General features: G+C 40.9%; 1 protein-coding gene and 1 pseudogene across 12 annotated transcripts in view; one reads left to right on the top strand and one right to left on the bottom strand.

Moving 5' to 3' along the window:
- Window positions 1-508: 508 nt before the first annotated feature.
- LOC147366860 (uncharacterized) lies at window positions 509-1,731 on the bottom strand (annotated as a pseudogene).
- A 479-nt stretch (window positions 1,732-2,210) lies between these two features.
- The window catches only part of BNC2 (basonuclin zinc finger protein 2), a 485,666-nt gene continuing 462,871 nt past the window's right edge, over window positions 2,211-25,005 (top strand). For 9 of the 12 annotated variants that reach the window (XM_086415025.1, XM_086415024.1, XM_086415003.1 and 6 more), the window contains exon 1: window positions 2,211-2,334. Coding sequence is in view for 4 of the 12 variants with exons in the window: in XM_086415004.1 (XP_086271130.1) it covers window positions 2,332-2,334 (3 nt within the window). In the remaining 8 variants the exon portion in view is untranslated. Of the gene's footprint in view, window positions 2,335-2,564; window positions 2,737-25,005 lie in introns of those variants that run through there. The other 3 variants (XM_086415010.1, XM_086415016.1, XM_086415013.1) reach the window with 2 other exon arrangements.

Below are 25,005 nucleotides of genomic sequence, written 5' to 3' on the forward strand. Positions count from 1 at the left end.
CATTTCTAGAGAATTCTTGCGATGATCCTGAGTGGCTCAGAATGCACATTTGGTCATCATTAGCCCTCGTGTAATCAGTTTCTACAAACTATAGGATGATGTTACAGTTATGTTTATAGAATAAGAGAACACGCTCCACACCTTAACCAAATCATTTAAAGATGAGCCTTTTTAGATATGCATATATAAATATATATAGGTAGTCATTCGCTATCTAGTCTATACTTTGATTTTTACTATAGTGAGCGAAGTAATCTTCTGATTCCCACTAGAAACCTCCAGATGAACCATGTGCTTAAAACTCCAAGGAATTTAATCTATAATATTGTAGGAGTGTCCACCAGACACTTTTCCACGATAAGAGAATTCACAGAAGCAGAAATGACTTCAAACCTGTTCTGAAAGGGCCTAGAAACCATGAGGAATTTGGACCCAATCAGAACACAGAACTGCAGGTGCTGGTGGCCCCACTGTTAAAAAGTTGGATCCATGTGAATAATAAGCCTAATCACATTTTCAGAACTGCTGTGGCTACTTGGGCTACCTGGTCTCTCTCGTCAGCCACGGCTCCTGAAAATTTCAATTATTGCGAAAATATATTAAACTTAAGAGCAGGCTGTGCATCAAAGAAAATAAAACTTCTTCGTAATCCAAGGCTGTGTATTTCCAAAGGAATTTGATTCTGACCTCTGAAGGCAATGGGGGCAGTCTCTCCCTCTACTTCGGGGAAGAGAAAAAGAAAGGAGGAATGATTTTCTCTTTTTAGTAGTAACCGGTAACCAGACCTGTTGTTCTGCCAAGCAAGCGTTCGCCTTCGCCGATTCTGATTGCCAAGTGCTCAGGGAGTGGATGCTCCAAACCTGTGCCTGCCTTCCTCCCGTCAGATAAGCAGAAAGTTTGCTCAGGCTATGATAAATCTGCACAACGCGGAGATGTTTTTGGCACAAAATGTACGTTAGGAAGATGACGGTGATTAAACACCGCCCCCCGCCCCCCATTCTTGCGGCCGGGGAGTGTGTTTTGCCTGCATTTAAGAAATGTCCTTCAGCGGCAGGCGTGTGCGCGCTGAGCCTGCAGCCAGCGTTTTTGTATCTCCAGGGCAGGGTGACTCGGGACGGCTGAGTGTCACCCAAAGATGTGACCGGTCTTCCCCCCGCGGGCATCCGCGGAGGCGGCAGCCTCGTTCCTCTCCCCCGGCGTCTCCAGCCAGAGGCCCGAGGCCCAGACCACGCGAAAGGGAAGGAAGCCCTAGCCGCAAGCCGGCGTCTGGGCCGGCACAAAACACGCCGCCACCAAAAAACTTTTTTCCATCAGCCGCGCGAAACTTGTGCCCTTTTCGCCCGGCACGTTCTCGTTCCAAGTTGCTGGCCCCCTGGGGTTTCCTCCGCTTCCCTCGCCTGCCCCCCGGGGGGCATGCGGGGACCGGGGGCTGATCCCCGAGCGGGACAGCTCGGCGGGCACGGAGGAGGAGGGGAGGGGAAGGGGAGACGAGGAGAGGGCGGCGGCGGCTCGGGAGGAGGAACTGGTCAAAGGGGACCCTGACGGGCGAGTGCCCGAAAAGGAAAGCGACGGCACGGTTTGCTGCAGTCGGAATAAAGTTCGCGCCCTTTCCTCGGCGTTTCGCAGCCTCCCCTCGGCTCGCCCCCACTCCTTTTTGACAGCTGGGCGCTAGCGGCCACCTCCACCTCGACGCCCGCAACCCCCGGGGGGGCGCCAAAGTTGTTTTTCCATCCCCAGAAAGAGCAGGGGGGGAAAAAAAGTAACAAGGGCGCGGGGGGCGGGGGGGGGGGGCGTGTAGAAATATACATACTCCTGCACCAACCCGGTAGAAATCGGCGGACAAACAACTAAACTAACCTACTTTTATTCTGCAAAAGGGAAGCAACATTGTAGTCAACGACAGTTTTGCAGAGAGAGGAGAAACTTGTGGGTCTTGAAGGTCCGTCCGAGGTCACCTCGCCGTTTACCCCCCCCACCCCCACCCCCAGCAGCCCCCATCCTGGCACAGTCCGTTCCTTTTTTTTTTTTTTTCCTGTCCCGACGAGGCAGGGGAACTCAGCAGGCTCCGACTTGGGGAGCCACTGCGACCCTGGGCGCGGGTGTAAATCAGTCACCTGAGCGCAGAGGGGCCGCGGCGAGGGCGCGCGCTGGCGGGCGGGCGGGCGGGGAGAGGCGGAGGCGGCGAGAGCGGCGGCCCGGAGGAAATCGGGAGGGGGAGGGAAAGAAAGGCCGAGACAGAAGGAGCGTGAGGCGGCCGAGGGGCTGGTCCAGGCGCGGCCGCTAAGAGGAGACCAAGAGGCGGGGGCTGCACTTGACAACCAGCATGCGGAGATGGTAAGAAGTTTCCACCCTCCTTTCCTTTTTATTCTAGACTTCCGAAGAAAGGAGCCCCGCGCCCGCGCGCCTCGGGGGCCGCTCGGGGGCCGTGTTTTCCACCAGTCCTGCGGCGGGAGGTAGAAGGGAGGGCGGGCAGGAAAGGGGAGCCCCTAGTCCACCCCGCTCCCGAAATCACCCATCAACTTGGCCCGAGTGTTGGAAGAGAGCTCCAGGTGGGAGGGCGGGTGTGCGCGCGGGCTCCGGGGGTTCGAGAAGGTCGCCCCTCTCGCGGCCCGCGAGCAAGGTGAGCGGCAGGCGAGCGGACGGCTCCAGGGAGTTGGGACGGGCCGGGAGGAAGGCGGGGGCTGATGGAGCGCTGGAAGGAGCTCGGGGCGGAGAGGCACGCCGTTTGGACCCACGGTAACTTTTAAAACTTGCCCGCGGGTGCGGGACCGGCGGCTGGGCGTGGGCGCCTGGGCGCGCTGGTGCGCCGCGCGGGGAGGACACCGCCGCCCGGTCCCTGGCACCTCTGCTTTTCCCCTCTCCTCGCCCTCCTGTTCGTGAACCCTCCCTTTGTAAATGAAGAAAATGTAGGAAGTGCTCCTGGAGGTTTTCTGAAGAATGTGCAAAAGGCTCGGCAGCAAAATCAACCTTAGAGAGACAGCGATTTGGAAGTGCAATTCGACACTAGCCGATTCTTGTTACTTACACATTGACTGCAGGGTGGCATTTGGGGCCCGGAGAGGGGGCAGGAGAAAAAAAGGAAAAAACCAAACACCTAACCCTAGGTGAAATTCTCTGTAAAGTGAGGCTGAGATAAAAAAAAAAAAGTTCCAAGTCCAAGTGGTGGAAATGGGGAGGCTTGCGAAGCGAGATTTCAGCACAGCCCCTCCGCCCGAAGCGGCTTCTCTGCAGCGAGGCAGCGGGCAATTAACTCGCCGGGTGCTGAGCGCTCTGTCCGCTTTCGGGGAAGTGATTTGTTAGAGATGGGGCTGGACCACTCCCTTCCTTTTAGTTTGCCCCCACCCTTTGCTGCTGTTGTTGCCCCCTCTTGGGAATCTGATATACCGTGTTCCGCATGTAGATGGACTATGTAAGAGAAAGGGAGATAGCGGGTTGGCATTTTTTTCTCTTCCCTTCCCCCTAATGTGACATCTCTTGTTTCACTGATCAAAGTCACAACTGGAGTGTAGGACATGCGACTGTCAAATGCAGGCACCAAAAAAAAAAAAAAAAAAAAAAAAGAAAAGAAAAGAAAAAAAAAGTAGCGTGAGCCCAAGTCTGTGGTTACAGTAACGCTGACAGAAATTAAAGTGGTTTTGAAAGCAGCGTGCGATTTACGGTGGTTCCCATTTACCCTAGAGTCAAGCTGTTGTAAAACTGATGTACAAAAGACATCATAAAATAATCCTGTGTACCCAGGATTAAAGTGGCAGAAAGTGGCCTGTTTTATTGTTTTTTATGTACTTAGTGGAGGGTTGCAATGGTTGGAACCTGTATTTAAGTGGAGGTGTCAAAACAAAATATTAAGTGTATCTATTTAGCACTTGAGGGTTTTTCTTACAGCGGCATTTTACCCAAGAACACTGTAAAAGACAGTTGTAGGTATTATTTTCTTTTCCCTTGCCCCCTAGCCTACATACTATTTGTCCACACATATATTCCCAAATACTAGTCACTTTGAACAGTGGTTAAGCACATTTGTCACCCGCTGCTTTGTATTCTGCAGTTTCAGATATTACTGTGCACACACATACATTATTTAAGTGGTGGAATTTATTTTGGTGTAGTGTGTGTGATCTGAGGACTTACTCGAGTCATGAGACCCTGTGCAAGTTAATAGAATCACCCCCACCCCCTCAAGAAAATCCCTTGTGAACTTTCATAGGGTATCTGTGTTTTATGTTACATTTGTAGCTGCTTTATTTAAACCGTTCAGCCTTAATGAAGCTCTTGAAGCTTTCTGTTCCCAGAGAGCAGAGTATTTAAAATCCAGATTGCTAATCACTTTACCAAAGTACAGGAGTAGCTTCACCTGAGGGAAGCAATACTGAGCCTGGACGTGAACTCTATTTGAGTATCCTGTGAGAAAAGTCTCAAACTGTCTTTTCCACCCCAGAGAATATTAAGTTCGCTGTTGTTTGCATGTAAGGCTTTGAAAAAGAACCAACCCCCGAGTGATTTTAAAAAATAAATAGAAAGAAAAATATTAATGGCATTCATACCTTCCCAATACCTGATTTTTTTCTTCCCCCTGAAATGTAAGATACCTGTCAGGCAGGGATATGTGATTACAGAAAGCAGCAGACAAAAGCAGAGGTGACTACTGCTATATTAAAATGTAAGTGTTACAGTTTGAATTTTCATGTGAGAGTTTTTTGAGTTCAGTGCTTTACATAACATTTTGTCCTAATCTTGCTTGCTGTCAGGGATGTTTCATGGTTGTGCAATTGCTGCAGTCAAGAATGCCAATTTGCATTCCAGGAGTGTCATTTGATTACTTTTATCTGCACAGCTCCAAGACCGGCCCAGACCTCTCGTTTCATCTTGCCATGTCACGAGTCAATGCTGTGTCGTCTTTTCAAAAATCTGCCTGATTTAGACAAGAAAGAAAAGTACTTTCATGTTGCAGCCGCAGTCCCCTGCTAACTTGTCAGCAGCAGGATATGATTCACTTGGGCCCAGAAGAATGGAACAGAGAGGCGGGTTAGGCGGTTCAATAAAGCCCACGGACAGGTAGTGTGTGACGTCCCCAGAGAGCCACAGTTAATGAAGAACAGGTCTGCTTAGTTCTCCACACGCTGACCTGGTGCTGTCCCCACAGTTTTCTCATTTGATCTTTCCCAGCAAATTGATCTTTTCTTGTATTTTTTTGCCTTCCAAGTTAGTCCTTGTGGGACTGAAATTAGCAGAGCAACTTAAGTTGGATAATACAGCTGTTCAGAAAAGAAGAAATTGGACACTGGCTCAAAAAGAGGTGGGGTGGTGGAGGGAGCTTTTCTTTTTGTTATTGTTTCTGGGAATATTTCTTATATTAAGGGAGCCCCAAATAGGTGATGACTTGAAGGTAGTGTTTCCCTTTATTTTTAATTTTAGAGTTAAGGTTCCACACCATTTTAAATGTTCCTTGAGTATTTGAAAGATAATCCTAATGAGTAGGATTTAGCATTTTTTCATATTCACTTGTTTGAAATGATGTGCTAGTCGACTTTGTGTCTTTTATGGCTATTGTAAGGTAGACTAAATATCAATGGCATACTTGGGCTGTATTATTTATATTCTTCTGTATCACGACAGATCCAAGTTATCCAGGGCTGAATGGCATAAAAGATTAAACAATAAAAATTATTAACAGTGTTGTGTATAAATGTTATGGTACATGGACATGTTTTCTATAAATTACCACCAGCCTCTTTTATATGAACACCACAAACACACTATTAATAAAATATTAAAAAAAAATTTTCAAAATCCTGAATTTAAGTGTACGTTCTTAGAACTGAGACCAGATTACAAGTTCGAATTTCTGTAGATGGCTATTCTTGCATGTCCTTATTTTTTTTATTAAACTTAATTTTAGCAAGTGAGTAAATCTAAGGTTGGGAATGTATACATCCTTTAAACAGGTTAAAGTTTCACTTATAGAATTTTGTATATAAAGCTTAGGTTGGAAACAAGGAATAGATTCTTAACTCGTTGCGGACTTGAGGAGCACTGCTTTCTGAATTCCTCTGCAGCTGGTCTCATTTACCATCTACATCCTTACAAGAAACAGTTGAAAAACGTTTCTTGTGAAAGGGAGGCAGCCTCCTCAGGTCTTTCCTGTTGGATGGGAATTACATAGGATCATTGGATCATTGGTTAGTAAACTCCTCACTGAAGAGCTAGAGGGAGCCTCATGATTTTATTAGATATACTTAAGGTTTTTTAAAAAAATCACTCTAGCAATCAGAATGTTGTAGGAAAAGAGTAGATAATGAGTACTGGCTTAGTATTTAGGCTTGGAGATGCTATTGTAGTTTCTCTTTTTTTTTAAGCTGTGATAGAAGCAGCAGAACTTTCTACAAGAACAGTCAAAATAGAATTTTCAGGGTTCTCGCTTTCAGATGGTCTGAAGATCAAGCAAAGTACATTCACAGATATTTTAAATCTGTTTTGGTTTGCTAAGAACTGCTTGTAGCTTTGTCAACTGATGGAGGTCTGTTAAAGAGGCCAACTTCAAAGTTCTATTTATTGGAACTTCCTGTCAAATCACTGAGGAGGGGATACCTTCTTTCTGTTCACTCCGGACAACCTCCTGTCTTTTTGAAGTAGTTTGATGCAGAACTGCCCTACTCTGGAGAGAAAACTCCTTTCAGATAAATACTTCACAATATAAGCATAAATAGCAAACCATTTATAAAGCTGATGTATCAGAGATCAATAAATTAGTTAAATTTAAAGAAATAGAACTTAAGTGGTATTAAATTCAATATTATCTAATTTCACATTTATCACTAAAATTTGTGATACATTTACTTTAAATGGTCATTGATCATAATTTCAGTTTAATATTTATATGCTAGTTTTTAGTAGCGTTACTTTGCACAAACTTATTTACCATTTAAGTAAATAGTATAATCCGGTGAGATAAACTACCCAGATTGGTCTTTTTTTAATCTCCAGCACAGTAGCTCTCATTATGTTGCTAGCCAATAAAAGCCTTTATTTGTTGCTTATTAGAACCCTCAGTACACGCAAGAGTTCAGCTATAATTTAATTTGGCTGTTCAAAGAGGCTCCCTTGTTTTAAAACATGTTTTCAGTACGCTTTTATAATTTATTGAGAACCTATATTCTAACTTGGGTATATGCATAGGAACACTTTTACAGATATATCATGTTCTAACATTTGGCCATAGCAAAGTCATACATTTTTCCCCTTTAAAAATAAATCTGTATCTAACAATGTCAATTTCTTTTTCTTTTACTTTATTTTTACCTTGATGTTCTGGAGCATTTTTTTTCAGTAATTTGAATAGCTTTGTTATGATTATTTATAATCAATTCCCCATGGAACATAACCTTCCCTTAGGGTGTAGTGAGTAGAGCACTGAAAAAAAGTTAATTCCATTATTGAGAATTCTAGTTGGGGACATTTCACTATTGTAGTCATTTGGAATTACAACAAAGTTTACCTTGTACTTCACACATTACTAGGGTGATAAATTCAGTTTTCTTTACAAGAACCTGCTGGGAAGTTTTGCAGAGAGTGGAAGGTGGCTTGAGTGTTTCGGTTGATATCATTTGTAGCAAACCACTGAAGACTAGAACTTGACTATAGAACTCTAAAATAAGTATCAGGAATTCTTCTGCAAGGAAGGCAGAATGTGGAGCTGCTAAATGAGTCACTGCATGTATATCTTAGCAGTGGGAATCACATCAAGCCAGCCCTCCAGATACAGTATTTAATAGTTGTCAAAATGTACAGTATTGTTTTGGAACTTGTGGTTCACGAGTTCATAGTCTCTTGCTTTTTTGTGTTCAGTACAAAGATGTAACAGCCCACACAAAACATTTTTCTCTTATTATGACCTTACATTTGCCAAAGTGCCCCATGCTGAAATTCCTTTTCAGTATCTTTTTTTTTTTTTTTTCAGTCCAAAGCCAGACGTGTACCCAGACACAAAAGCCTCTGTGTATAGCAAGCTGTTTTAAATATTGTGACTCGACGATGTGCTGTCCTTTCTCTGCTTGAGCCAAGGATCTCTGCTCAGTGTCTGTGGATTACCAAGCTCCTTCTTTATTGTACCTCTTGTCAACCATTCCTATTCATTTAACCTTTCATTAGTGTCTGTGCAGCTTCACTGTCTGGAAAGGCAAGGAAAACCCGAAAGGCCCCACTGCCACAGTTATTAGATTTCTCGGTTACATCCCAGCAACCATAGAGAAGTGAGGGGAGACGCTATTGTCATGCGTGCTGCTGTCCTGGGGTGCAGCCCTTCTGTGCACGTCAAGGACATGTGCCACATGTTGATATGCATCCCGGGGATGAATGCACAGCACGGGGGATAGGCTGCCGCTGGCAGTAATGAGCTTTGTAGGAGTTATTGCAGAGACCAACAGTTTGTGAAGGAATTCTGCTTAACAGGCCAAGGAGATAGACGGAGTTGAGGGCTGCCAAGATTTGCCTGTGCGGAGCTTAAGTCAGTCACATTGTTTCAGCTAAACTTCCTTTGAGGAGAGAACCGATATATTGGACCGTAAGGAATAGTCTTATTTTCATTTCTTAATCTTTCAGAGGACACAAGTGATGTTTCTGGTGACTATTCGGTGTATTATAACTAGTTTTTATACTGGCCAAATCCTGCCGCTGAATAAATCTATTTGCAGTTTGTCTTATGTCTTCTGTATCTAAAAGAATTTAAGAGAGATTTCCTGGATGTCATATATGTGTTTTCAAGTCTTATGTTAGTTTCCCCCTGTTGATTTCCCTCTCACATCTTTTGTGTTATTCCTTGATGCTTTAAAAATGCATTTGCCTCATTGCTTCAGTGTAAAGGAAGAAAAAAATGAACACTGAATTATTTGCAAATTATAATAAAGAACAATATGTGCAAATTTTGGATTGGAAAATGCTACTCAATATCTTAAAAAGATTCATGGAATTACTTTTTAAGAATTCTCAAGACATTTGAACAGGTAAATTATAATACCTGTATCTCTCTCTATACACAAGTTCACTTTTTTAAATTAGGAAAATATTTGTTGCTAGGGGCGAGTAGAATATTTTTTGTCTTTCTAATATAAATAATTTTTGTCAGTTTACTAAACTGTTTTGGTGTTCCCCAATAGCTTTGCAAAAATATACAATATTACAGAATCCTTATAAAGTGATTTTTAAATTTTACATGACCTTACATTTTTAGCCAAGCCTAAAATTTTCATAGTTATACTTGAAACTTTCTCTGGTGAGTTCTTGAGAATTCTTTTCATGGTATCTTGTGGGCTAAGTTATCGTTGTTTCAGAGAGGAGAGATGAGCTATTTCCACATTCATTTTTTCAGGTAGGATGATCCTCCCCAGGGAAATACATATTCATTCAGTAATTGACAGCTAAGTGCCCAGCCAGCCTAGGGCCCTGTCCCAGTCTCTAGACCATTGGGTGGGAAGTTCTATGCAGATAGTAAGATGACTGTACCTTGATCCTCTCAGGTGACCTGGTGGCCTTCCCATGATCAAGGCAGGGGTATGTTAGTTTTCTCTCTTCGAGTGTTTCTGTTCCCATTCATTGTGGTTTGTGTTAGGAGAAGTAGAAGAGGAAGGAGGGGCTTTCTAGGCTATAATTTTACCTTCCCCACAAAAGCCATGTGGTAGTTAAAAGGAATGCATGGCAGGAGCTGGTCTCTACACGAATCCTGCACCTATCCTTGATATGATCAGTATTTCAATTGGCTGATCACACCTTGGAGAGAGATTGTACCACTGTCCACTCCAGAGTGAGAATGGCCCTGAGCCTGGGTTTAGAGGCAGGTCCCAGTCTATAGTCTACCTAGGACTGAGAGCCTCCATTTCATCCTTGGTAAAATAAGTGATTTTTGTAATTTGTATGTTTCTTTCCAGTTGGAGCATGTTATGTTTTATGTGATAGGGCTATCTAATCAGAGCCATTAACCATTTTTAATATATATAATTTAACCAGTTGTATATATTGAGGTATAATTCATATGCTTAAAATGTACGAGTAATAACATTCCTTGGTATGGCTATAGCATGTTTTATTTGTTTATTCCTCCAGTGATTGACATTTGGGTAGTGTTGACTTCTTTATTATTATAAGTAATACTGCTGTGAACATTTGTGCGCGTGTGTTCCATTTTCACTTTCGTTAGGGATATACCTAGGAAGGGACTTGCTGAGTCATGTGGCAGCTGTCTTTGCACCTTTTGAGAAATTGCCAGATCATTTTCCAAAGCAGCTGCATATTTTACATTTCCACTAACAGTAAGTTCTCTAATCTCTTCGCATCCTCTCCAACCTGTTACTGTTTGTCTTTTAATTTAACAATCCTGGTGGGTGTCAAGTGATTTTGATTTGAATTTCCTGGAGTGTTACTGATGTTGGGCATCATTTTATATGCTTACTGGCCATTTGTATATCTTCTCTGTATAGCAGAAATGTCTTAAATCCTCTACTCATTTTTCATTTAGGTTGTCTTTTTGTTGTTGAGTTGTAAGAGCTCTTTATATATTCTGGTGGTGGTGGTGTTTAGTTGCTAAGTTGTGTCTGACTCTTTGGAACCTCATGGACTGTAGCCTGTCAGGCTCCTCTGTCCATGGGATACTGGAGTAGGGTTGCCTTCTTGAGGTGATCTTTCCAATCCAGGAATTGAACCTGTGTCTCCTGCATTAGCAGGTTGGATTCTTTACTGCTGAGCCAGCCAGGAAATGCCTTTTATATTCTGGACACAAGTCTTTTATTAGATACAAGATTTGTAAGTATTTTCTCCCATTCTGTAGGTTGTTTTACTGTTTTTACAATGTCCTTTGAAGCACAGAAGCTTTACATTTTGGTAAAATCCAATTTATTTTTCTTTTGCTGTTTGTACTTTTGGTGTGCTAAGGAACCATCTTCTAACTCAAGGTCATGAATATTTACTCCTGTGTTTTCTTCTAAGGGGCTTCCCTTGTGGCATTAGTGGTACAGAACCTGCCTGCTAATGCAGGAGACATAAGAGACATGGCTTCGATCCCTGGGTTGGGAAGATCTCCTGGAGGAGGGCATGGCAACCTACTCTAATATTCTTGCCTGGAGAATTCCATGGACAGAGGAGCCTGGCGGGCTACAGTCCACAGGGTCACACAGAGTCGGACATGACGGAAGTGACTTAGCACTTAGCACTATCTTAAGAGTCTTATAGTTTGAGCACTTACATATAAGTCTTTGATTTACTTACGCTAACTTTTGTGTATAATATGAGTAGGGGTCCAACTTCATTGTTTTGAATGTGGATATCTTAGTTGTTCCCAGCACCATTGTTTGACAATTCCTTTCCCCTTTGAATTTCATGATACCTTTTTGGGAAAATCATTTGACCATAGATGTAGAGGGATTTAATTGTGGAATCTTCACTTGGTTCCATTGGTCTGTATGTTTATCCCTGTACAAGTTCTACACTGTCTTAATTACTATAGTTTTGCATTGTTTGCAACTGAGAGGTATGTGTCTTCCAACTTTGTTCCTCTTTTTCAAGATTATTTTAGCTCTTCTTGGTTCCTTTACAATTATTTTAAAACTTATTTTTATTACGGTAAAAATAACACAATTTATTTATTTATTTTTAAATTCTATTTATTTTTGGGTGCACTGGGTCTTTGTTGCTGTGCACAGGCTTTCTCTAGCTGTGGCATGTGGACATCCCCTTGTGGCGGCTTCTCTTCTTGTCTAGCATGGGTTCTGGGATGTGTGGCCTCAATAGTTGTGGCACACAGAGTGAGTTGCCCCGAAGCATATGGAATCTTCCTGGACCAGGGATTGAATTCATGTCATCTGCACTGGCAGGGAGATTCTTAACCACTGGACGACCGGGCAAGTCCAACACATAAAATTTAGTAATTTAATTATTTTAAGTATACGGTATAGTACTGTTAGCTGTGCCTTTTCATACAACAGATTGTTAGAACTTTTCACCTTGCAAAATGTAAGGTTTATACCCATGCCTATTGAACAACAGTTCGCCAATTCCTGTCCTCATAGCCCCTGGCCAACCACTATTCTACATTTGAAGAATTTGACTACTTTAAGTACTTCGTATAAAGGAAACAATGCATTTATATGAAGTATTTAAGTTGGATAGTCACATCTGTCCTGTGACTGGCTTATTTCACTTAGCATGATGTCTTTGAGGTAATGCATGTTGTAGCACATGACAGGATTCCTTTTTTTTTTTTAAGGCTGAATAATTCATTGTATATATATATACCACATTTTCTGTACCCATTGATCCTTAGATGGACATTTAGATTGAGTTCCCCATCTTGGCTATTGTGATGATGCTGCGAACATGGATGTGCAAATAACTCTGAAAGATTCTGCTTTCAGTTCGTTTAGATATATATCCAGAAATGGGTTGCTGGATCATATAGTAGTTATCTTTAAAATTTTTTAAGGAACCTCTGTTCTGTTTTCTCTGGCTACTGCCCCATTTTACATTCCCACAACAGTGCACACGGGTTTCAGTTTTTCCACATCCTTGTCAATGCTTATTACTTTTTGTGTTTTTTTTTTTTAAAGCAGTGGCCTAACAGATAAGAGGTTATATCTCATTGTTTTGACTTGAATTTCCCTGATGATTAATGATGTTGAGTATCATTTCTTTTTTTTTTTTTTTGGCATCTCTGGGTGGCATGTAGGAGAAGGCAATGGCACCCCACTCCAGTACTCTTGCCTGGAAAATCCCATGGGCAGAGGAGCCTGGTAGGCTGCGGTCCATGGGGTCGCTTAGAGTCGGACACGACTGAACGACTTCACTCTCACTTTTCACTTTCATGCATTGGAGAAGGAAATGGCAACCCACTCCAGTACTCTTGCCTGGAGAATCTCAGGGACGGGGGAGCCTGGTGGGCTGCTGTCTATGGGGTCACACAGAGTCGGACACGACTGAAGCGACTTAGCAAGGGTGGCATGTGGGATCTTAGTTCTCTGACCAGGGATCAAACCCACGCTACCTGTAGTGAAAGCATGGAGTCTTAACCGCTGGACTGCCAGGGAAGTCCCCTTTTGCACATTTTTAATTGGATTATTTGATTTTAGGTTGTTGAGGAGTGCTTCATATATTCTTGATATTAACCCCTATCAGAAATGTGGTCTGCAAATATTTTCTCCTATTCAGTAGGTTGCTTTTTCTGTTGATTACTTCCTTTGCTCTACAAAAGTTTTTAAGTTTGAAATAGCCCTATTTGTCTTTTCTTTCTATTGTTGCCCTTAGCAGTATGCTTTTTCTTTTTACTTTACAAACCCCATGTATTTGGAAATTAAATGTCCACCTTTAAATGATTGGCGTATCTAAGAAGCCATAACAAGGAAAATTAGAAAATGTTTGTAACAGAATAAAAATGAAAAGAGAATTTAGCAGAATTTGTTGCATGCAGCTGAAGCGGCTCAATGCAACTAAATACAGTGTGGAACCTTGAATAACGTATGAAAACAAATAATGGACACTGGCATAAAATTTTGTGAAATTTGGACAAAATCTGCACTTTAGTTAATAATACCTTAGTAGTTTACCTTTAAAACTCAGAATTATCTGATCCTCTGAAGAGTAAAGGCTACATTAGGAAAGTACATTTATTATGTGAGTAAGAAACTCTTGGTGGTACTCCAGAGGACAAGAAATACATCATCTGGTAGCCAAAAGGTGCTGGCTCTTAGCTCCTTGAGAAACACCCTGGTTATACTGTGATGTTTCTTAATTATCATTGAGTTTAAAAGCATTCTGGGTGTTCTTTATAAGAGATGCGCATCATGCCCTGGAAGGTGGTATTAAGTACCTAGAAATAATTGTTTCTAGTTTAATAAATACCTCAAAAGGAAAAAAAAAAAACATTGTTGAGAAAATTTGTCATCCTGGACATTCCTGGTAACTAAAAATACCACCCACCAGTGATTAAAACTGAACATTGCTGTATGATCTCAAACCCAAACTAATCGGTCCACTCAAGTTTTAAATAAATGCACATGTGCGTGCTCAGTTGCTTCAGTTGTGTTTGACTCTTTGTGACCCTGTGTAGCCTGCCAGTCTCCTCGTCCATGGAATTCTCCAGGCAGGAATACTGGAGTGGGTTGCCATGCCCTCCTCCAAGGGATCTTACGGACCCAGGAATCAAGCCTGTGACTCTTGCGTCTCCTGCATTGCAGGCAGATTCTTAACCCACTGAGCCATCTGGGAAGCCACTTTGAATAAATACTATGTTCAAATCTGGCGTGGCACGTTTGGAGACGTGAGCTTGTTTTAAAGTTTACCTGACAAATTTTGTACTTAAAATACCTGATCGTTGAATTAGAGAAGCTTGAGAACAAATGAAAGATAAGGTAATTTGGATGACCTAAGAAAATTTGTTCCCTTAAAGATGTAATTTTTCTTTATTCATGCTAATAAAAGACTTATATTTATATCTCCATTTAAAGTAATTGCTTTTATAGTATGCTGATGAGCCATTCTTGTTTAACAGCATTGTCTGTTTTTGGCCTTTTGCCAGTTAGTTTGGACAAAAGTTTCATTATTCATTCAGTATCAACTAGTAATTAGATGGCTAACTGATCAAATATATATGTGGAGAGTATGTATTTTTCCGTAATGTTTTCCTAGGTTACATTAAAAATTAACCAATTTTAAATCGTATCTTATGATATACAATTACTTTTCTCTTGGTGAAAATTCTAAAGAGGATTTATAATCATTTATAAAAATTAGTATGGTAGAAAATCTTATATTTACCGTACACTTGAATTTTGGTTTTATCAAATTTCATTATACCAAATGGCACATTTTTATTAACGTTGAGCAATAAATTCTGCTTTTCTGTTTCATATATTTTGACATGTGCTCATGTGTATCTTGTTTTATATGTACACGGAATGACAGCATCATGTGTACTTTTCTTTGTGTCTTTCATGGTTTAGGGACGTAAAGTATGAAATTACCTGGAAAAATACAGCCTTACAAAGTAGGTTTACTCACTCCTCCGTCCTGTGGTGTTTAATCTTCCTGTAATACACATTTTACACTAATGGGTTAGGGACATTTATTCTGTTAACACGTGTTATGCTAACAGGTATGCTTCTGAAAGTTCAGTGTGATAGTTCAGTGTTTCCTTTCACTCAAAATGGTGATTGGAGACAAAGCATTGTATTTGTTCAAACTGGTTTCCAATAGACTAAAACGTTAATTTCGCTTCAGAGTACGTTAATTTCGCTTCAGAGTACGTTAACTCTGAATGACGTGAAAAAGTAGATATTTTTTAAACTCAAGAATTCTGCCATGTGTTAAACCATATTTTTTACTCTATTAACTGTTGTTTGCAAAAAAAATATTTTCACATTACGTATTTAAGTCTGTTCATTGGTCTTTGCAGCATCACTTATGTCCATAAACAGCAACTAGTCACTGAGAGGACACTTCTGTGTACAGAGGACAGTGATAATTAGATCTAATGAAATTGTGTGTGCGTGTGTGTGTGTGTGTATAGTGACAAACTGATAGTCTGCAACTTCCTTATGGGAGAGGGAGAAAATAGTGTAGGGGGAAGGGTTTGGCACTTAACGTGCATTTTCATACTGCAGTAACACCTGATACAGTGTTTTTGTAGTTTTAGGTATATGTATGGATAGATGGATAAATATTGAGTGTATCATTGAATATTTCTTTTATAAATATGTGTATCTTATTTGGCTGTACGGGGTCTTAGTTGTGGCGTGTGGGATCTAGTTCCCTGACCAGGGATTGAATTGGTGCCCACTGCATTGGGAAGGTGGGGTCTCAGTCACTGGACCACCAGGGAAGTCCTTGCATCTTTCATTAATATTGTCAAATTGTGTTTCTGAAATATAGATATGCCAGAGTAATCTGTTACCAGACCACAGGTAACTATCCGTTACTATATGTAGAATAATGTGCTGTAGATTTGCATGAAACATTAGATAATAGTATACTGATTTGATAAAAATAAGTATGAAAATGATTGAGTTTTTAGTGTCGGCCTGGAAGTTGTGGTTGCCACCACTTTCCACGGTATTACACATTTTTTAAAAATTATTTTAGATTGTAATTAAACAGGCACTTACATTTCTGTGATATACATGATACTCTGTTCCATGCTGTAGGTCTAACAGAGGAGGTAGAAGCTCTAACCCTAACATGAAGGGGCACAGAGTTCATTGGCAGGAAGATATTCAGTATCTTGAAAGAATAACCGTAGTCCAGGGGACTGGCACTAGTCTTTGTGTGTTTAGAAATCTAAGGTTTTGTCAGTACACGCTTGAAAGAGATGAGTCCTTCATGGACTCATTCAGCTTGTTCACTTACTGAGGGTTGGAGATTACACACCCGTCCCCACGTGCATGCACACAGGCCACGTGAACATGTGTATAACTGCAGACCGTATTAGGCGGAATACTTCCATACTTCTGTTGGCATGCTTAGCTCATTCTGTCTTTTTGTAGGCAAATTTAAGTAGGGAATTGAATTATAATTCACATGTTGCTTATTGCTTTATGAGCTTGGGATTTGAACAGAGAATATTAAGGATGAAAGTGGACTCTGTAAGGGCCTCTCCTGTCCATGGAGAAATCCTTTCCAATGGCCTCCGCTATCTATAGTGCACACTTCAGGCTCCTCACTCCTGGACTGTGCTTGGAAGAGCATTGACAAAATTGAACCCTCTTCCTTTTTTTCTGCCTCCCATTCACCTTCTGATTGATAAATTCTTTTTTTCTCTGGATATGTTAATATTCTCAAGCAGATATTAGTTAACTGTCCTGGGAGCTACTTGTTAAGGTGACTTTGCATCTGTTTGGGTTTTTATGGATATAATGCAGATGGCAATCTCATTCATTTTAAATTTCTTCGGAGGTACCTCATGTTGCAACTTTACATGTAATGTGTTTTGTATATGGGTATGTGAGAATGGTGGGAAGCCACAGGATAAGACTGCAGTTTCCTGGAGGAAAAAAGATGTATAAGGGGGGAAAAAGAATAAGGTTTAAGACCAGTTAAATACCTTCTACAGAAAAGGTTGTTTAATAGAAGATGATATTTCTCTTGTAGAGAAATGTCTCAATTTGAGGTTGGCCTTATATATATAGATGGAATGGGCTCCCCTGTGGCTCAGTGGTAAAGAATCTGCCTGCAGTGCAGGAAACGTAGGTTCAGTCCTTGGGCTGGGAAGATCCTCTGGAGGAGAAAATGGTAACCTACTTCAGTATTCTTGCCTGGAAAATTCTATGCACAGAGGAGCCTGGCAGGCTGTGGTCCACAGTCACGAAGAGGTGGACATGACTAAGCATGCAAAGATGCCTTATATATAGATGGGATACTTTACAATCTAAAGTTTAATAAGAGTGTGTGTGTGTGTGTGTGTATGTGTGTGTTGGGGGGGGTGCGTTTAATCTTGCAACTATTTTCTGTGATAGAAGTGAAAGTGAAAGTCGCTCGATTGTGTCCAACTCTTCGCGACCCCATAGACTTCTCCAGGCCAGAATATTGGAGTGGGTAGCCTTTCCCTTTTCTAGGGGATCTTCCCAACCCAAGGATCGAACCCAGGTCTCCCACACTGCAGGTGGATTCTTTACCACAATGGAAACCCAAGAATACTGGAGTGGGTAGCCTATCCCTTCTCTAGTGGATCTTCCCAACCCAGGAATTGAACCAGGGTCTCCTGCATTGCAGGTGGATTCTTTACTGACTGAGCTATCAGGGAAGCCCATGTGATAGAATAAATTTGTCAATTACTTTGGGATTCTATTTTCTATTATACAGTTAGGGCCAAGATTAGATTTTAAAGATTCTACCATTTCACATTGTGTGATATTCAACATCTCTTTGTTATACTATTTTGTGGGTGCCAAAAATGACCAACAAGATAAACGACTTTACATTGGTTGATTCCAGAAACTTCTTTCACTTTGGTCTTTTATTCTCTTTAGAGCACTTTAATATCAATTAGATTTTGACTAGGGAGAAACATTTGTTAGGAGAAGAGAAGGAAGGAGGATAAGGCACTGAGTATCTCCTGAGGATAGATTTGGTGGACTGTGTGTACCTCCTGTTCGGTTTCCTTAGATCTAGTCTAACTTTCATTCTTGTGTCCCTGTTTCAGTCTGCAGTCTGTACGTTTCAGAGCAATTGAGGTACACTTGTGTAGTGTGAGGCTTCTATTATTTAAGCCCTCAAGGTTGAATATGTCTCCAGTTTTAAATTTGAAAACATGTCAGAACCAAGGTAGGGTGATAATGGAGAGAATGGAGAAACTGCACAGGAAATGTTGAACACTGATAAAGACTATAGTTTGAAAAATACATTGAAAAACAAAGGGCCAGTTAAAATGAGTGCCATGAGACGTATTTCTGTGATTCACCAACCTTCGTGTTCACCATATTTCTCGCCGGCACCTTTCAGAGTCTCCTCTTGTGCCTTTCATCCATGGCCAAGTCCTGTTAGATCTGTCTTCTAACTTCCTGCCCATTCACCATCACCCTAGTCCATAGCCCACCTACTGCCCTTTACCTGCCGTATTATTGTCACTTCTAACTGCCCCAGTGCTTCTGTCCTTGCCTCTCTCCTCCCCACCACACTCAGAGGACTCTTCATGGAGAAATCACTTGCCCATCGCAAAAACTTCCAGTCTCTTCTTTCATCTTACAACACGTGCAGTGAAGATCCAAACTCCTACTGTGACTGAAAAGGAAATGTTCGATGTCATCCTTGCCCAGTGCTCCAAAATCATTTTCTACCACTGTTCACTCTGCTCCCATTTCCTAACCTCCTTGCTGGTCACTGAACATGCCAGATTTGTCCCTTCCTCAGACCTTTGCATGTGGTTTTTCTCTGCCTGGAATGCTCTTCTCCCAGATTTTTGCATAGCTTCCTCCCTTATTGCATTCATTTTTCCTTGAAAATGCCATCCATTCAGGGGACTTTGATGGTGGTCCAATGGTTAAGATGCTCTGCTTCCAGTGCAGAGGGCAAGGGTTGGATCCCTAATCAGAGAATTAAGATGCCACATACTGAGTGGTACGGCCAATAAAATAAAAAATCAAGTGCCTTTTGTGTGTGCGTGCATGCTAAGTCCCTTCAGTCGTAGCAGACTCTTTGTGACCCCGTGGACTGTAGCCTGCCAGGCTTTTCTGTCCGTAGGATTTCCAGGCAAGAATACTGGAGTGAGTTACCATGTCCTCCTCCAGGGGATCTTACCGACCCAGGGATCGAACCCACATTTCCTGTGGCTCCTGCCTTGCAGGTGGATTCTTTACTGCTGAGCCACCGGGAAGCCCAAGTGCCTTCTGCAGACAGTGTTAAAAATATATTAAAAAAAAGGGAAAATGTCATTTCTTCAAAGAGAACTTACAACTTTCCTCTCCTGGCTGCCTTTCTACCCTGTATGTTTCTTTGACTTCTAACCTTGATTTTTTTCTCAGTAGCATTAATCACCACTTGAAACTGTATTTAATTTGTTTGCTTATATGCAGTTTATTAATTGTCTTTTCCCTTCCTGTTTGCATGCCAAACTCCCTAAGAACAGAGACCTTTGCTTGTCTTGTTAATTTCTGAATTTCTGCTTTCTGTAGCAGTGCCTGGTATGGGAAACACTCAGCAGATGTTTATTGAGTGAATGAGAATTTTGTGTGTGTGTGTAGTTGCTAAGTTGTATCTGACTCTTTTGTGACAAGCTTAACTGGATACTTGGTGACCTCAGTTTTTTAGAACAGCTTTCAGTTCAGTTCAGTCGCTCAGTTGTGTCCGACTCTGCGACCCCATGAATCGCAGCACGCCAGGCCTCCTTGTCCATCACCAACTCCCAGAGTTCACTCAGACTCACGTCCATCGAGTCAGTGATGCCATCCAGCCATCTCAAACTCTGTCGTCCCCTTCTCCTCCTGCCCCCAATCCCTCCCAGCATCAGAGTCTTTTCCAATGAGTCAACTCTTCGTATGAGGTGGCCAAAGTACTGGAGTTTCAGCTTATTGGGATACAATTCACATGCCATACAGTTCACCACTGTAGGTTTTACAGTTCCATGTTGCAATTACTGTATATGCAATTTTGAAGGATATTGGGAAATAAATGATAAACTTAGAACTTGGAAGGAAGTCTAGTTAGGTATTCTCAAGTTAAAGGAAGTTTATAACATTTGAAAACCTTGTTAACAAAATTCTTGATATAATTTATAAACTTGGTATAATTAATATACTAATAAATGTTCTAAGGAAACTTGAAAATCACAAATAAGTACATACAAATAAGTATTATTCTGTATAAAATAGTCACCCTAGAACATCATACATTGATGGTACCATAGCTTAAAATGTTTTGGAGCCCATCATTTGGAATTGGCTTTAGACAGTCTGTGTCCTATTGTTCTAAGTATTTCAGTTCCAACAAATTTTTTGCGACAAAAATTTTGGTTTGGTACTGGAGATCAAATAGCCAACATCCATTGGCTCATTGAAGAAGCATGAGAGTTCCAGAAAAACATCTACTTCTGCTTTATTGATTATGCCAAAGCCTTTGACTGTGTGGATCACAACAAACTGTGGAAAATTCTTACAAAGGTGGGAATACCAGACCACCTGATCTGCCTCTTGAGAAATCTGTATGCAGGTCAGGAAGCAAAAGTTAGAACTGGACATGGAACAACAGACTGGTTCCAAATTGGGAAAGGAGTACGTCAAGGCTGTATATTGTCACCTTGCTTATTTAACTTTTATGCAGAGTACATTATGAGAAACGCTGGGCTGGGAGAAGCACAAGCTGGAATCAAGATTGCCCGGAGAAATATCAATAACCTCAGATATGCAGATGACACCACCCTTATGGCAGAAAGTGAAGAAGAACTAAATAACCTCTTGATGAAAGTGAAAGAGGAGAGTGAAAATGCTCGCTTAAAACTCAACATTCAGAAAACGAAGACCATGGCATCTGGTCCCATCACTTCATGGGAAATAGATGGGGAAACAGTGGAAACAGTGGCTGACTTTATTTTTGGGGGGCTCCAAAATTACTGTAGATGGTGATTGCAGCCATGAAATTAAAAGATGCTTACTCCTTGGAAGAAAAATTATGACCAACCTATATAGCACATTAAAAAGCAGAGACTTTACTTTGTCAACAAAGGTCCGTCTAGTCAAAGCTGTGGTTTATCCAGTAGTCATGTATGGATGTGAGAGTTGGACTGTGAAGAAGGCTGAGTGCTGAAGAATTGATGCTTTTGAACTGTGGTGTTGAATAAGACTCTTGAGAGTCCCTTGGTTGCAAGGAGATCCAACCAGTCCATTCTAAAGGAAATCAGTCCTGAATATTCATTGGAAGGACTGATGCTGAAGCTAAAACTCCAGTCCTTTGGCCACCTGATGTGAAGAACTGACTCATTTGAAAAGACCCTGATGCTGGGAAAGATTGAAGGCGGGAGAAGAAGGGGACAACACAGGATGAGATGTTTGGATGGTATCACTGACTCAATGGACATGAATTTGAGTAAACTCCAGGAGTTGGTGATGGACAGGGAGGCCTGGTGTGCTGCAGTCCATGGGGCCGCAAAGAGTTGGACAAGACTGAGTGACTGAACTGAAATGAATCATCCAGAAGTTAAGCCTGATGAACAGGGTGGGTGATAAGGCCAAATCAGTCTATTTCTGGTAAGAAAAAAATTGGCACAATTGATTTTTCTCATATAACTTATGAATTGACTCTGGAAATAGTCACAAATGAAGAATTCCAGAAATGTTTTGAACAATAGTGGCGTTGTTGGAATGAGCACAGTGTCCTGAGGTGACAATTGAGACATATTAATTAGTTTTCCTCACCAGTAATGGAACTTCCTATTTCCATAGAAACTCATTTGGCTATAGGAGAATCAGTGGGAAATTTTTTTTTTTTTTGCATATATAAATCCATACATGCATGCCTGTAAACATTTTTTTAACTATCGTATTGTGAGAAGGCAATGGCACCCCACTCCAGTACTCTTGCCTGGAAGATCCATGGACAGAGGAGCCTGGTGGGCTGCAGTCCATGGGGTCGCTGGGAGTCGGGAACGACTGAGCAACTTCACTTTCACTTTTCACTTTCATGTATTGGAGAAGGAAACGGCAACCCATTCCAGTGTTCTTGCCTGGAGAATCCCAGGGACGGGGAAGCCTGATGGGCTGCCATCTCTGGGGTCGCACAGAGTCGGACACGACTGAAGCCACTTAGCAGCAGCAGCAGTAGCAGCAGCATCAGTCATACGCAACTTGGCTATATGTGGCCAAGTACTGGCTAGATTGTACTTCAGTGTAAACCTTATGAAATTTGAGTAAAATTATTTTGACTGTGGCCTCAGGAGGCCTCTGAAGGCAAAGAATATTGAGAAAAATTTTAACCAAGATATGAGGCTGCATATGTGCCCTGTGATATTAAGTAGTTTTATGTAGAGTTCCTTGGCTAGAAATTAGAAAGGTTTTCACATAGCCTGTATTGTATACTTTGTGTTAGTTTCAACAAATCTGTATATGTAGGGCATCAATAAATACTCAGGGCGTTAGAAATGAGAAAGCAAGTGAAATACAAACTTCTGCACGTTAACTGCTTGAGGCAGTCTTGTCCTTACTGATATATGTCAGAAGTCACAGGAAAAAGTAGTTGCTAGGGGGGAATATGATTTCATTTATTTATTTGTGTGTGTGTGTGCTTTAAGATTGTTTTTGAATTCCTGTAAGTTGTGGTTTGAGGTAACACGTATCAGTCAGTTTCTTTATGATTACTTTCTGGCTCTCAGTAAGGAAATGCATTTGATACACCTTCTCAGAAAATTCTGTATTGTTAAACGTTTTTTCCAGTTCCTCTTCCAGCCTCTTTTCCACAGCATAAAATGCTAATTTTGCGTGGAATCCATAGATTTCGGCATACCTGTATTGTTAACATTAAAGGCCTTTGTGAAAAATGTGAAGTCACACCCACACCCTATCTTGAAACTTGTAGAAAATATTTCCAAATGAGAATTCAGGAAATAAGGTATGAAATGTTTAACTCCTGAAAAGTTGACTTCAGATGTTCCTTAATCCCTCCAAAAGTTCTTTGAAACTATGGAACTTTCTGATTTGAACTTTTAAGTTAAGACCAACTGGTACTGGAAATAAACAGCTATAATCTGTTGGGTGTTTTTTAGTCAGATCCAAAGTGTACTTATACATAACTAGTATACTAAGCTTTTTACACAATTCTGTAAAGGTGGAGAGGGCTTTTAACGGGCTCTGTTATAAGGTGGAAAGCCCTGCTCGAGCAAAACATGAGCGCATCATTAACACTGTCTTTGTGGGAAACACGTGTGCTGTTTTCATGGCCCTTTTGGCCCAGGAGACGGGATTTGTCATAATTCATTGTTATGTACAATGACTCCTGTGGGAGTATCTGGCTGCTTTACCTTGGATGGGTTCTCCATGTTTTATCTTGTTCCAGGGTGGCTTATTATACTTGAAAATGCACTTAATTACAAGCTTTGTGTTTTCCAACACCCATTCACAATGACCTCTTCACTACACCTGATTTCATCCATGGAATTTCATGGGCAGATTGAGGGCATTTATGACTTGGAAGTTATCAGATTTAAAATCTATTCCCATTTTTTACTATGAGATGTTGGACCTTCTTATTTTGGGCGGTTAATGTTCTCAAGAAAAGAAATTTGTATTTGATGAGAAACTAAAGAAGAGCACCATTTATTAATATAGGATAGTGTTCAGAATATCAGAAGAGATTGATTTTGTTTTTATAAACTACTGTATCATAATTTTCATCTTAATGGAATCTTTGAGCTAGATCCAGGCCTAAACTAAGACCTTTCCTTAGAAAAGGAAAGTTTGGGAATATTTCATGTTATAATCAAACACGGTAAGATCTTAGAGAATTTCAGTTTTTTAATGTATATATGTTATCTGTTTTTTCACTTTCCTAAGTTTGCCCCTCACTTGAGCATAACCATACTTTATGATAATCAACTGTTTAAATAGCTGTCACATGATGCTCCATAGATTCTTAGGTATATAATTCTGATCTTTTCATATTTCTGTCTTTATCAAGGAATAACTAATCCTGAGTGGATCATAATTTAGTAATGTATTAGTAGATTCAGTTTGGATTTTTGAAGCATTGCTCAAAGCTTCTGGTTTGGGGCTATGTTGTCAGTACATCTTGGACAGACTTCTAATGGTCAAAGTTAAATCATACCACCTTGTGTATTCGTTGTTTAGAAATTAGTGCTTCGTTCCTGATTGAGAAATCCACAACTAGGACTATCAGACTTTTCTAAATGTGTTTAGTCAACATGCAGCCTTCTTTGGAAGGTGATTCTTTTTTACCAAATGAATTTTATAAAGTCAACTTCCTTAATTTGCAACATAGGCATAATGAAAGCCGCAGGGTGATTATTTTTTCCCTGAGAAATCTTTAGAGAGACTTTAAACAAATCAAAATATGCTTATAACTTAAAAGAAATAATTTGATGTGGCAAGTTTTAAATAAAAAAAAAGACACACACACACTGCGTAACCTTTCTTTGAGTCGTTGGTTTAAGTCCTCTGTCATATAATGCCAAAAACTTTGTTCTAAGCTGCGTGTGTGTTGAAACATGTATGCTTGCCCTAGTGTCATAACTAATTATATCTCTCATATGCTTACTTCTAGTAATTGGAAAGTAGACCTACCGCAGCAAAGGATTTAACATTTAGTTTTGTCTTGGGGACCTGCTGTAGAAATCAAGGTTTTGACCTTGCAGCAACTTGACACTGTAAACTGATACTACTATATTTTAAAGTTTTTTTTTTTTTTTAAGACTTTAAAAAAATATGGACCATTTTGAAGTCTTTATTGAGTTTGTTACAATATTGTTTCTGTTTTATTTACTTATTTATTTTTTGGTCACGAGACATGTGGCATCTTAGCTCCCCAGTCAGGGATTGA

This window comes from Bos grunniens, chromosome 8 (assembly GCF_055505025.1).
Source record: "Bos grunniens cultivar Pamir isolate PY7600 chromosome 8, Bosgru_T2T1.0, whole genome shotgun sequence".
In the NCBI taxonomy this organism is placed as follows: Eukaryota; Metazoa; Chordata; class Mammalia; order Artiodactyla; family Bovidae; genus Bos; species Bos grunniens.